The following is a 13,909-nucleotide window of genomic DNA, read 5'->3' as shown; positions in this document are numbered from 1 at the left end:
CACAAGAGTGTCCATGGGGGCTGATTATCATGCTTGGCCAATGTTCCTTACCAACACTCGGAAATTAGCGCAGCATTATGGTCTTGCTAATGCCTCTATACAAAAACAGCATGTCGCTCTTCTTGAGTCGCTTTTAAAGGGCTTGCAGGCGTTCATGTTTACTGACTCTATGGATGCTGAAGTTGTGGATGCCATAGAATGGCTGAAAAAGGAGCTATTTAGGGTGCAGGAAGAGCACAATATGGTCGCTTTAAACTACTTGCACGTCTTGATGCTTTGCGGGATGCCAACTGTCAATCTCATCGCTTCTATGATAAGTTGCATCAAAAACATATGCGTGAGAATATTGTTAGGGTGATGGATGCCCAAGGCAACCTTGTTACTCAACCTTCTGAGGTTATTCAGCATTGCATCAGCTTTTATGAAGATTTGCTTGCCCCTCGAGAGGATGTCTCGTCGGTTGTCCTGGCTGCAAGGGAGTCATTGTTTGCTGAAGTACGATATCAAGTTGACCCTGATGTGGCGGTTCAGCTTGATGCTCTTGTTACTCAAGGGGAAGTGGAAGCTGTTCTCTCCAAACTTCCCATGGGAAAGAGCCCTGGTTGGGATGGTTTGACAAATGAGTTTTTGCGAAAATATGCTGATCTTGGAAGTTTGGCATACTTCGTTTGTTGCCCAAAGTCCCTTCGCCTACTTCTTTGGCTCAATGGCGCCCGATCTCACTTATGGGTATTATGTATAAAATCTTTACAAAGATTTGGGCCAATCGCTTGCAGAAGGTGTTTCCTACTCTTATTTATCCATATCAATATGGATTCGTGCATGGCAGGAATATTTTGCATAATATTCTTAATGTTCAAATTGGAGTGGATTATGCCAAGGCAAAGAAGCAAGAGATTGTGATGGTGCAGCTGGATCTTGAAAAAGCTTTTGATCATGTCAGCTGGTCTTTCCTTTCTCAGTTAATGACAGCCATGGGCTTTGGTCCCAAAATGGCTAATTTGGTGCATTTACTTGGCTCTGGCTCTATCACGCGGATTATGCTTAATGGAGGACTTTCGGATGGTATTTCTCTCACCCGTTCTCTCCGGCGGCAGGGCTGTCCTCTTAGCCCTCTTTTCTTTGCCATTGCCACTCATCCTATGTTATCTCGCCTAGATGCTATGGCATCGCATGGTGAAGTGGTTGGTTTGCATCTCCCTCATGGCACGCAATTGGTTGCTCAAGGCCTTGCGGATGACACTTTTATGTTTCTCAGGGCCGAAAAAGCCAATATAGATCGAGCAATGGAGGCTTGGAATAATTTTGCATTGGCTTTTGGGCTGAAAATAAATTCAACAAAATCAGCCCTCATTGTATGCACGGAATTTGATCTTGAGGCATTAGGGTGGCAAGGCCGTGTGGTGCATACAGGAGACATTGTTCGTCATCTTGGGTATCCGGTGGGTGTGGATGTGGCCCCCAAGCGCTTCTTGCTTGGATTTCTGCTCGGATCTCGGATAAATTTGTGTATTGGAAAGCTCAAGGGTGGCCTATGCACGTGAGGGTTAAGGTAGCTCAGGTTATTATGCTTAGCATGATTTCCTATTTTTTGCCTTTGCTACCTTGGACGCACAAATCTCTTATTTGGTTGCTCCCATTCAGTTTATGCTGTGGAAGAGGCAAGGAAATATTATGGGTCAAACATGGATAGCTTGGAATCACATTACGACGCCCAAAAGAATGGGTGGGGCTGCTTTACTGGATGTCCGCCTGCATATGGTGGCGCGAAGGTGGGCGCTTTTTCAGGATATGTGTTTGCAGTAGCAGCCTTGGGTATTCATGGCTCGTGACTTGATTGAGTTGGAGGGATTGTCACATGGACGGACACGTGTGAAGGCTTCATGGTGGGACATTGTGAATGTGGCTCATCCTGTCCGTATTCGCTCATCTCACATTTTATCGCATATTCTCCTTTCTTGGCATGAAGTTCTCTTATTGGCTCGGTGGGATCCTGGTCATGAAAGACTACTTTTGAACTCTTTGCAATTCGAAACATTTGTGGAGTCGCGTGTTATTGTTTGGCCAGACCGAGATGCTTCACACATATGACTCAACCACATGGTCAGGTTAGGCTTGGTTAGAATCCGAGATGCTGTGATACCTGGTCGTGACAGGCCATATTCGTTTCGTCGTATTCGGCAGCACTTCATGGTTCCTTGGACATTTTAGCCACTATGGGTTGACATCATGCATGCAGTTGAGCCTTTTACTCCATTGCCTCGGCCATCTACTGATCAGCCTTGGTTTGATTGGGCACTATGTAAATCTGGTGACTTGATATCACTCTCAGCTAAGCAGGTCTACCATAAGCTCGTATCAGAGAAAGATTGGGTTTCAGCCGCCAATAAGGTGTGGGGATTGCACAAGTCTAAATCATGGTGGCAGAAAACTCTTATGCGTGGTTGGCAGTCTAAACTCCCTTACCAAGGTAAGGTTTTCATTTGGAGGACGTTGGTGGGTGGGTTACCTACACGGGATCAGCTCAGTCGTCGTAAAATTACATTGGCCTCTTGCTTCTTCTGCATGACATGCACTGAAACAGTTATGCATCTGTTCATGAGTTGTCCAGTGGCCCGTCAGATTTGGTCTTTTGTTTCTCGCGTTTGGGAGGCAGTAGAGAGGTCTACTGTTTCGGCTCATCAGTGGATATTTGGGATTTGTCCTCAAGTCATTACTTCGGACAGTCACCTTGTGATATTCCATTCCTTAGATGGACAGGACTTTGGCATATTTGGACTACACGGAATGGGTTCATCTTTGATTCCTTGTCTGGAATACATGGACACATTCTACGTATACGGCGGCTCGGCTGGCTCGTCTTTGATGCTTTTATCTGGGATGCTTATTTGGCTAGGAGGCTTTCTTATTAGTGTACAGGTTTGCATGGTCATGATCCTTTAGAGGATCTTTTGTGGGGGTTTTTTTTGGGGCCATAGGTTCTGTGTGAGCCATGTGGTTGATGTACATTTTTACATATAATATAAAACACCATTTCACGGGGAAAAAAAAAAAAAAAAAGAGAGAGAGAGAGTACTTGGGGGTGCCGAGGAATTACAGAGGCTTGTGGTCCACCATACAGGATACTTTGGCTCCCATGGGAGATATCCTGCCTCTAGATATATACGTCTCTTTGGATGTTCGCGAAGCCTGGTGATCTCATGCTTGTCACAACGAATGATGTCTATCATAGGATGGTGGAAGGTAAAACATGGGTCACCGGTAAAGTTAACAAGGAATGGCATAAGAGGAAATCCAAGACTTGATAGAGGACAGTCCTGGATAGGGGATGGCACTCTAAGCTGCCATTCCAAGGAAGGTGTTTCTATGGAGAATGGTAATCGGTGGGCTGCCGGTGGGAAGCCACTTGAAAAAAAGGAAAATCGCGAGGGGATATTACTTCTTCTGCACCACCTGTGTGGAGACATCTAGTCACCTCTTCATTCACTGCACGGTGGCTAGATGTGTCTGGGATTATCTGTCTCGGATCTGGTATTTTGTTCTGCATGCCGAGGTGATGGCACCTATGTGGGTCTTCGGTCAGGCCCCAAGTGGACTGCTCGAGCCAGAGCATGATGTGATTTTTGACTTCTTGCGATGGATTGGGGCATGACATATATGGTTGACTAGGAATGCTTTCTTTTTTGATGCTGCGACGGGCATTCGTGGTCACCTTGGCCGCATTCGGGGTCTTTTGCTCTGGCAGATTTCTTCCATGATCAAGGGACATGTGATTGATCAGCTTAAAGCTGACCCATGGATTCGAGCATTACAGGCTACTCCTTTCTAAGTTCTAGATTCTTGACGGCAGGGGCTGCTTAGCCTCCGTTCTTTCTTGCATGTGACTTTGGACTTTGAGATGGCAGCCATGTGGCTCTTGTAGACAGCTGTAGATAATACATACACATTTCCACGGAAGAAAGAAAAAAGAAAAAAAAGAGAGAGACTAAGCGTCTACTAAAGACCCAATGGGTCTATGAGACCAAAGTGATACAATAATGTCCATGGCATATCTCATCATGGAATGGAAAATAAAACAAAAACAAAACATAAACATAGCTATCTCACTAGGGTGATACAAAACTGTCCATGGAATACTAAGAACATAGAAACACGAGAGAGAGAGAGAGAGAGAGAGAGAGAGAGAGAGAGAGAGAGAGAGCTCAAAATAACATTTTCTTTTCAGGTTTACAATGTCACTCCTTATGTGGAGGAGCATCCTGGAGGGTATGCAATCTTGAACCATGCAGGAGGTGATTCCACAGAGGGGTTTTATGGGTATGCCAATACCTACGCTTATGTGCCAGTCTAGTATGAGCAGAGGAACATTTATCATAGTGAAATCCAATCAATGATTGAAGGAATCTTACTTCTTTTTTGGTGAAAAGAAACTGCATTATACGGTGTGTTTCTTAGTATCTAGATGAGAAAATGTTAAGGCAGATGGTATAGCAATAATGGAGGTCTAAACGATTCCTTTTGGACTGTCCAGGTTTCAAGTGTTTATAAAATGTTTCATGCATCTTCAAACAAGACGTTTTAACCATTTTGGGCTGTGCATGCAGTACAATTTACAGCACAAATGTGCATCTTATAGAAAATGAGAGGGGAAGGCATCACGTGCAGCAGTTTTTAGGCTGCCATGTGCACATGCTAATCAGCTCTGGGCAGGTTTTGGGGCTGCTGACTAGCCCACGCAGATGGCCAAAAGAGCCCAAGCCAAGCGCTCAAAGGTTGGACAACTTTTTAGCCCAATATGTGCATTGGTACCTGGATAGCTTCACGGTTATGCTTATGTGTGGATCTTGGCTGGGTGTGGGTTGCCAAAGTTAGGGATGCATGTACTAGAGCCTCTGCCATGCGAGAAACAGGTAAGACTGCTAGAAGAGGGCCAGCTGGCCATCTTCCTGTTGTAGATGATTTGAGTCCATGGGCAGCTTCCATGTCAAGGAAAAACCTGCCAAAAGCTGTGGTGTCTCCTGCTGGGCCAAGGTTGCCTGTAATTCTGCCAATTTTTTTTTCATCTACACTCTGTCGAGTTGAATCTAGAGTTGCCGTATTTGCTTCTTAGCTTCTGGGTGTTTTCGTCTTATTTTTGCGGAAGCGTTTCTTTGAATGGTTCTTCTTTAGTGATGTCTTCGGAGCTTGATGCCATTGTGGAGGGGCGAGTGGTTTTTCCCGATCTTAGCTTTGGTTGAATAACGTCCCAAGCTCTGATACCAATGTAGCATGCACCGAGCTAGGACCGTGTGAAACAATGAAGCCTTTCTTTAAACTTGAGTTTAGTGAGTCTTTAGCAATCCTTTAAAACAACATACATGAATCTGAAAATAGATGTAGTAGAGACGACACCAGATGGGGTCCCGAATTACCCACTCAACCCTCCCCCGCGCCGTTGGCAAGCAGGATTATTTGCTTTATTTCTTCTTCTGGAGAACTATATACAAGCTGAATTGTGTCCACAAGACTGAGCGGACAAACTGACTGACTGACTGCCAAACGCAAGGACAAAGCGACCAAACGTTGGGCAGAACTGTGCATAAGCTCTAGGCGACTGTGAAGCTATCTTCGAGAGAAATACACTGGCCCGAGACTGAGGGAAGGTGTGCTGAAAACTCCTGAAGAAAATGACTTGGCCATCCCAAGCTGCCAATCTGTTGTCACGTAATGTATCCAACAGCATCTAGGCACCCGTCTCTGGACTCCTAAATGGCTGTTTGTTCTTCATCCACTGCATCCCCCACAATAGCCTCATCTATGGGCTCTGTGGGCTGTAAATCGGGCTGAATCTCAGCCAAAGAGGGCTGATTTGCAGCTGTTAGGGGCTAAATTTTAGCACCCCGTTGAACACCAGAAGGCTCCACATGTGGTGTTCCAAATTATACAAGGGAAGAGATCCTGTGAGCATACAACTTGCTGTTTTTTGCATGAAAGCATGGGCTGAATTGATGAAAACCACATCTCTACACTGAGCAAAATCTGCATTGTGGCCGGATGGTAGAGTCTATACCCCTTGCTTTCTGAACTGAAGTGGCTCAGTGGTGGCTGTAAAGCTGCAAATGTATTGAAATTTCAAGTGTAGGGATAGAAAATACTAGTCAGATGTCGGAATTGAAGGCATTGGAGCTCGATTTTACGAAAAGCCCCATTTGATTGGCACCGGTGATGGTCCAATTGTTTGATATTGGCCTGAAAGCCCCAAAAATCTGATGACGATGTTTGAAGAAGCCCCGATTCTCCTTAATCTAGATTTGATTTTTTTTTGAGAAACCCTAAAATATAACGGGAGGGCGGCGGAAGAGAAAACAAAAATCCCAAAAATTTGGCGGGAGTTTCAGTCTTTGTATAGGTGGCGGAGGGCACTGCCATAGTAGAGGCGGCAGCGGTGGCTGCAGGATGTGCAGGCAGGAGGGGGCGTAGGGAGCTTAGGTGGGCTGGATGTACGGGCTGATGTTGCGTGTTGGCTGGGCGGAGATGGCGGGCTGCTGCAGCATTTCTGGTTGTATTGAAGAAGCTAGGGTGGATGGAAGACACCCATTGTGCAAGAGTGTGCATTGTAGATGAGAGAGAGAAAGATGATAAGGCTCTCAATTATGCATTTTATTGATTGAAATGTTCACCTAGTTCAATGCTTTTATAGGCATAAGCCTTATCTTTTGACTCACTCACACACCCTAGAATAGTGACACATGGCATATTCTATGACATCACTGCTTACTGCACTCAAACACATAATATCTAGCCTTGGAGGCTGTTCACACACACACACACACACACACACACGAGGTGGTTCAAACATACTAAGGGTTGTTTCTTACATATGAAGCTTTGATTACCAACAAACCCTCCCTCGAAGCAAATGGGGAGTAGTGCCCGAGAAGGCCTCTAGCAACAACAACAACAACAATGATGGCCTTCAAACTGCACACCACTGGTGCTAACTTTTTTTTTTTTGTGAAAGCAATGTTCTGTTTATTAATTAAATGTACAAAGGAATGTGTCTCACTACAAGACACGCACTACTCAGAAATAGTGATAAAACACCTCTAACTGATTGTAAGGAAGCTCTCCAAGACCATGGCAATCTTGAAGAGACAGAAGAAGAGATCCCTTGAAGTGAAGCAAGAGAAATCAGTAGTATGAAAGATAAGATGATTTCGGGCCATGTAGATGGTCCACAGCCCAAAATCTCATCCAAGTAAGAGAGGGTGTATAATCTGGTAATGGTGGTGAAACTGTGGAAAACAGCCAGAAGTCTCAACTGAATCTTCGACCTGGAAATCTAATGCGTAAATGTGTCGAGAGATTGTTGAGGAACTGACGAGCAGAGGGGCAAAACCATAGCATGTGGGGGACTGTTTCCTGTGTTCGAGAGCATCTTCTACAATCCGGTGATGCAATGCGCCTACGGGCTAAGAAAACCCCAACCAGCAATGCTCCCACCACACATCTCCATAGAAAGACCTTTTGCTTAAGAGAGAGATTACTTTTCCAAATACGTGAGAGCACATCATGCCACCACCTTTGAGGCTTGTTTAGATGCCATGTTACTGAATCCATTGGGGGTGGGGGCGCGCGCAAAGAACAAGTGATATGCTTTCGCAGCAGAAAGCAAAGGCATAGAAAAAGGGAAGAGTTGAGGCCTCCTTAGAACAAATGACCAATCATCTAGTCTCTCTTGGCTTTCAAGAGGAGGCACAGGCTGTAATGGGGCAAGCAATTCCACCAGTGTATTCCAAGTCTGCCTATGGTGCATACCCAATCCAAGTCTTTGCCTTACTTTTGGGAAGGAAATTAGCATGCCATGCATATCAACCACATCATCTATGCTGTGCAATCCATGTGCATGAAGGAAATAAGATTATGCGAGGCTCTAAAGCGGCCAGAGGCTCTTGAAACACCCTGCTCCAATGAATGTTTTCGAGGTGCAAGGAATTGCCGATTGATTGTTGCCGGCCATTCCAATGTAGGTATTCCAGAATAACTTGCCAACCCTGAATCAACCCGATGACATATGGGCAACTTGGGATTCGTCTTCTAAACTTTCCAAAAACTCTCTTTGTAAGAAATAGACCAATGCCCAAAAGCTTTGGTTTGCATGAGTGTCACCAAGTGAGAAAGCATGATGGCCCAAGGTTGTCGTTGACTTAGAAATTCCAATATAAGGGTGCTTTTTCGAGCAATGAGATGTAGATGAATATCAAGTATGTTTCCACCATGCATCTATGGAGTGCAAACCAATTCCTTTTTGAGAAGACGGAGAGGTTTTCGATCCGTACTTGTGCACCAAAGACAATCTAAGGCCTTTGACATAAAACACATCCAAATCTGATTTTGTCCAAGGCAATAATGGCAAGTGAAACTGAACATACGCAATGAGAATGGATTGTACAATTCTCAAATGCACATGTAAGGGCCACGTAGATAGCTTCCAGTAGTTGAGTTTCTGTCTGAGTTTCTGGAGCACCCATTGCCTTTCTTGCTTAAGGGAAACATGCCAACCAATAGGATATCCCAAGTGTCTTACAATTTCTGTGGGTGGGATAATCTGTCTTGGCCATAGAATACTATGCCAGTCACAGTAGTTCACGGGCAAGAGCTTGGATTTCTGAAAATTCACAAAAAGGCCAACAGCCAATCCATATAGATGCAAGGCATCCATGTTATTTTGAAGTCTGTTGGCATGTTTTTGGGGAAGGAGTCGTCATCAGCATACGCATGACTGACAAAGTCTCTTCCTCTAGGTATGGTGATGCCATGTAAGGTGCCATTCTCTACCAGCTTATCTATGTATAATAGCATTGGGTGCGTTGCAATGGCATAAAGAAGAGCACTAAGTGGACAGCCTTGTCTAACAGAACGACCCATCTTCTACGGCATAGATAGACCATTCTCGATGATGCACTGTGCTTGGCCATCCTCATAAAGCTAGTAAATGACGTTCTTCATTTTATTGCCAAACCCCATCCTTTCCATGACCAAGGCTATATCCATACCCTTGGGTGGCTACTACCAGGTGGAGTTCGACACCCCAATAGCTTTGGATCGCGTGCTTCAGCTAAGCCTTGTTGCGTTGCGCATAGCCCATGCGTTTTTTGCATGCTAGTAGCACAATTTTGATCCTGCCTCCGACCCTTTTGTTGGAGTATCCGGATTTCCGATCATAGTCTGTTTTCTAGGCCCTATCTTCCACTTCTCCTTGTCATTGGGAGAACGATAGGGAAAGTGTTGGAATCCGTGGTGACATCCGCCTCAATGTTGGCGCATGTGGCTGGGATCTTTTCACTTTGCACCAGCATTTTGCCATCGGAGATAGTACCCCACGTCATCTTCCTTCGATGCCTCCGAGGGGACCTCATCCTTAAGTGGGTGGAGTACTAAGCCTTCTTGGGGCCTGTGCTTCATTTTCCATCAAATTGGCCACCTCACCAAAGCTTGCCCTCGTTGGGAGTCTACACAAGCTTCACAGGCCGGTCGTGCCCCCTTCTTCCATACAGAGTGGAGAGAGTGGACCGAGCGCCCCAACGCCACCTCTCCCCTCCGGCCACACATAGCCCCATTACCCTACCCCCGAGGGCGAGAATGGGGGTAGGTGGCGAACGGGCTGGGCGAAGACAACGTCGATGCCTTGCTAGAGTAGAATGTTGCTGCTAGGCGAGAGTACGATGGGATCCAGGCGGAAATGGTTATGCGAGAGAACCGTTTTGAGCATTTATTTCGGGATATGCATCTGGAGTGGAGGCCCCACTTGCACCCCCCCCTTCTCCCCAAGAGGGAGGACTTAGCGTTAGGTTGAGACTGGTCCCACAGAGTGGTTTGATACCAGCCTTTCTGATTTTCTAGATCCAAACTCCCCACCCCCCTTCCCCAAGGAGGATCTGATTTCCCAGTAGTAGGCGCCTTCTCAAGATCAAGAGCATATGGTTCCTCCTCCACTCCCCCCTCACCTCCTCCACCTTGACCTATCTCGGTGGATGTGAAATTAAATTAGCATTAAAAATAGAGCTTTTTATGTGCACACTTATGTGTGAAAATTATGCACATAGTTGTAGTTTATGTCTTAAGAATTGCCTAGGAAACCTAGTTTTGAACGAGAAGGAAATAAATTAGGTCCGAAAAATATACATGATAAGTCTTTACCTAGTGTTTAAGGACAATGAAGTGATTTAAATGAAGTGTACATTTACATGTGTGCTAATAGTGTATTATATTTATTCTTAAAGATGGTCATGGATACCTTATAAGTTAAGAAGTAGGTCTTCCTTTTTGAAACCCTTAAGAAGTACCGGTAAAATAATGGGTCAAATTCACATACTCTCCAATAAATATGACTCTAGCTCTAGGGAAAGTCTAGGGAGAGAGAGTCAATTGTAGGGAGAGAATGCCACTGCTAGTGGGGTTTCTCTCCATAGAGGCCGGGATTATAATAGAAACTAAGGGTAGAAGTGTCATCAAGGGTCTAAATTTAAAAAAATACTAATGAAAGGAAAGGCTCCAATGAAATCTTGGAAAGAAGTAGCATTAATTTAGAGAGTGATAAGGAAAAAGCTAGAGAGAAGTAATCAGATATCATCAACTGGAGGCCCAATAAACTAAGGCCAGGGAAGGTCTAAACATAGAATAGTACCTTAACTAAATCAAATCAAGGTAGAACTAGAGTTTAAATTAAGAAAGACCTTAGAGAAGAAGGAATCTTGATGGTGACTTACCTTGAAAAAACTACTTAAAGTAGTAAGATTTTACCTGAGACATTGGAAACTATCATCAAAGAATTGTGCTATGACCAAAACCTTGATACAAGGCTAGGTGTACAACTTGAAGTTTAGTTCTGATCCCAAAAAGGATGAGTGAAACTGTGTTGTCATATTTTATAAAGCTTTGACCTCGAAGGAAAGTGCTTTTAGTCTAAATATTGGTCTAAATAAAGGATAAGTTTGGAAATTGAGAAATCAAAGGATCGAACTTTAGACTTAAGGCAAAATAGACTCGAAAGACGTGAAAATATTATTCGAAGGCTTTTACCGCGTTTGATTTGAGCAGGAAGCGCGTTCGGAGATTCGATGGAGGACCAAGACTGTCTCATCGGGACTTGCGATGGTTTATCCCGTTTTGCGATGCATGTGTGATGCATGGTTTCTTGATCATGTTTGATATTTGTTTGGATACTGTTGAAATACTTAGTGGAGCTTGTAAAAGTACCTCACAAGTTGATGTGATGCCGGACGGATGTCATGCGAGTGGTGAGTCCTATCTCGAAGACAGTTGTTCGAGATCTTGACCCATCTTGGCGGATTTGGGTGTACTTTGGAAAGTCTAGTCAATTGTAGGGAGAGAATGCCACTGCTAGTGGGGTTTCTCTCCATAGAGGCCGGGATTATAAAAGAAATTAAGGGTAGACGTGTCATCAAGGGTCTAAATTTAAAAAAATACTAATGAAAGGAAAGGCTCCAATGAAATCCTAGAAAGAAGTAGCATTAATCTAGAGAGTGAAAAAGCTAGAGAGAAGTAATCAGATATCACCAACTAGAGGCCCAATGAACTAAGGCCAGGGAAGGTCTAAACATAGAATAGTACCTTAACTAAATCAAATCAAGGTAGAACTAGAGTTTAAATTAGAAAGACCTTAGAGAAGAAGGAATCTTGATGGTGACTTACCTTGAAAAAACTACTTAAAAGTAGTAAGATTTTACCTAAGACATTGGAAACTATCATCAAAGAATTGTGCTATGACCAAAACCTTGATACAAGGCTAGGTGTACAACTTGAAGTTTAGTTCTGATCCCAAAAAGGATGAGTGAAATTGTGTTGTCATATTTTATAAAGCTTTGACCTCAAAGGAAAGTGCTTTTAGTCTAAATATTGGTCCAACTAAAGGATAAGTTTGGAAATTGAGAAATCAAAGGATCGACTAAGTTGACCTTTAGACTTAAGGAAAAATAGACTCGAAAGATGTGAAAATATTATTTAAAGGCTTTTACAGCGTTTGATTTGATCAGGAAGCGCATTCGGAGATTCGATGGAGGACCGAGACTGTCTCATCGGGACTTGCAATGGTTTATCCCGTTTTGCGATGCATGTGTGATGCATGGTTGCTTGATCGTGTTTGATATTTGTTTGGATACTGTTGTTGAAATACTTAGTGTTATTGGAAAAGTACCTCACAAGTTGATGTGATGCCGGGCGGATGTCATGCGAGTGGTGAGTCCTATCTCGAAGACAGTTGTCAGAGATCTTGACCCATCTTGGCGGGTTTGGGTGTGAGGATAGAGGCGCTTCCAAAGTGTACTATGCGAAGCAGGTGTGGGTTGGATCTACGCACTAGTCACAAGACTGGTGCGAATGCAACTTGGAGTGCTCATGCCTTGGGAAGGATATGGCCACTAGAAGCGGCTCCTGCCGATCTGGGATGCAAGGTTTGTGGGCTCGTCGCTGGACGGTTGCACAAGTTGGAATGCTCGGGCTCAGTGGTGCATATCTTCCTGGTTCGAGGAGGTGTTTTACAAGAAGATATTTTTGGATACATGTGATATTATTTTTATTTGCTAGTTGAATGATACTCAAGAGTTCTCAAAATGATTCTTAGAATGTATGTTTTTCAGTACTTTTAATATATAAACGTTTTAAGTGCAATGTTAGCTGTCAAAAGACTTGTATGGCGTGGAGTGTGTATGTGAATTGTTTTTCATTGCTTCAGTTGGGTGTGTGAGTAATGAATTAGGAAATATCAATCTTGGGGGTGTGAGTTCATGTTAGCTCCATAGATGATAGGCCTAGTGGTAGGGGCAGGCTAGACCCAGGGGATTGGATGGGGTCTAGGATTCTTTCAGCCCTAAACACTCCTGGAAACAATCTGATGCAAAACGCAGACATGCAGAGAGAGTAGAGAGAGAGAGATATGCTGGAAATTCAGTATATTAATATGGTACACAAAAGGTACTCCTAATCTACAGCACTTGGCTGCCTCCTTGGAAAAGGTGAACATCACCAAAATCTGTCCCTAACTGGGACCCTAAGGACCCAACTCCTAAATGAGTTGAATGAATAAAACAATGAGCACACTTTGCTATTTATATGGTTCTTGGACACTTGGTATACTGGCCGACTGCTGGTCGGCCAGTCAAAAATACATTAAATGCTCTTCAACGCAGCCCAACTGGACCTCTTCCCTTGGTATGATGCGCCTGCAGCCCGCCCTGTCCTCTGGTTCAGCCAATCACCTCTGTGAGCAACCGACAGCCTCCTTTTCTTCTAATGCACTGACAGGACATCCTCTTCATGCCCTCTAGGCCTTGCTCCAAGTCCACACTGTCCACTTCTGTATCTTGTGCTCCAAATCCCTAGCTCTAATGGTCTTTTTCTGGTTGCCTCTTCTGGATAATCTCTGAGAATGTCCATGGCATATTCATGCACATGACAAGGATGTGCCTATGGATCTGGGTGAAGTAGAAATTGGATACGCGGGTGGTAGGATGGATCCAAATAAATGGGTGCTTTCCAAAAAAAACTCCAATTTTGTTTGAAAAAGCTTATAAAAATGGGAAAAAATTGAGAAATTAGATTCTATAGGAGACGATGGGGTTAGTCCAAGGTGTAGAGGTTGTCTGTTTCATGATTGAGGAGTAAGACGCTGGAGAGTGTCGTTCACATTGTACGAAGCCACCAATCGTCTCTTACTCGCGAGAATCAAGAAGGTACCCCACAGGAGGATTTATACGCATTTCCTGGTGTAAGGTCTTTCCGGCAGATATGGGACGTATACTGCTAGTTAGCAGAACAGTAGGCCAGTGTGTATGATGCCTCTAGGTGGGACTCTCTACCGGATACTTGTGTACATCATTGCCATACTTTGGAAAGACGTATTGTATAGTAT

The 13,909-nt window shown here is 44.2% G+C and overlaps 1 protein-coding gene across 1 annotated transcript in view; it reads left to right on the top strand.

The window, feature by feature from the left end:
- Nucleotides 1-13,909, top strand: part of CB5LP (cytochrome B5-like protein) — a 62,239-nt gene that overhangs the window by 21,213 nt on the left and 27,117 nt on the right. The window contains exon 4 of the mRNA XM_086772454.1: nucleotides 4,226-4,317. Coding sequence (XP_086628580.1) covers nucleotides 4,226-4,317 — 92 coding nt within the window. The remainder of the gene's footprint in view (nucleotides 1-4,225; nucleotides 4,318-13,909) is intronic.

Source organism: Cibotium barometz, chromosome 32 (genome assembly GCF_041138505.1).
Source record: "Cibotium barometz isolate CiBa-2024 chromosome 32, ASM4113850v1, whole genome shotgun sequence".
In the NCBI taxonomy this organism is placed as follows: Eukaryota; Viridiplantae; Streptophyta; class Polypodiopsida; order Cyatheales; family Cibotiaceae; genus Cibotium; species Cibotium barometz.
The sequence above is the reverse complement of the archived record's forward strand: the minus strand, read 5'-3'. Positions and strand labels throughout refer to the sequence as shown.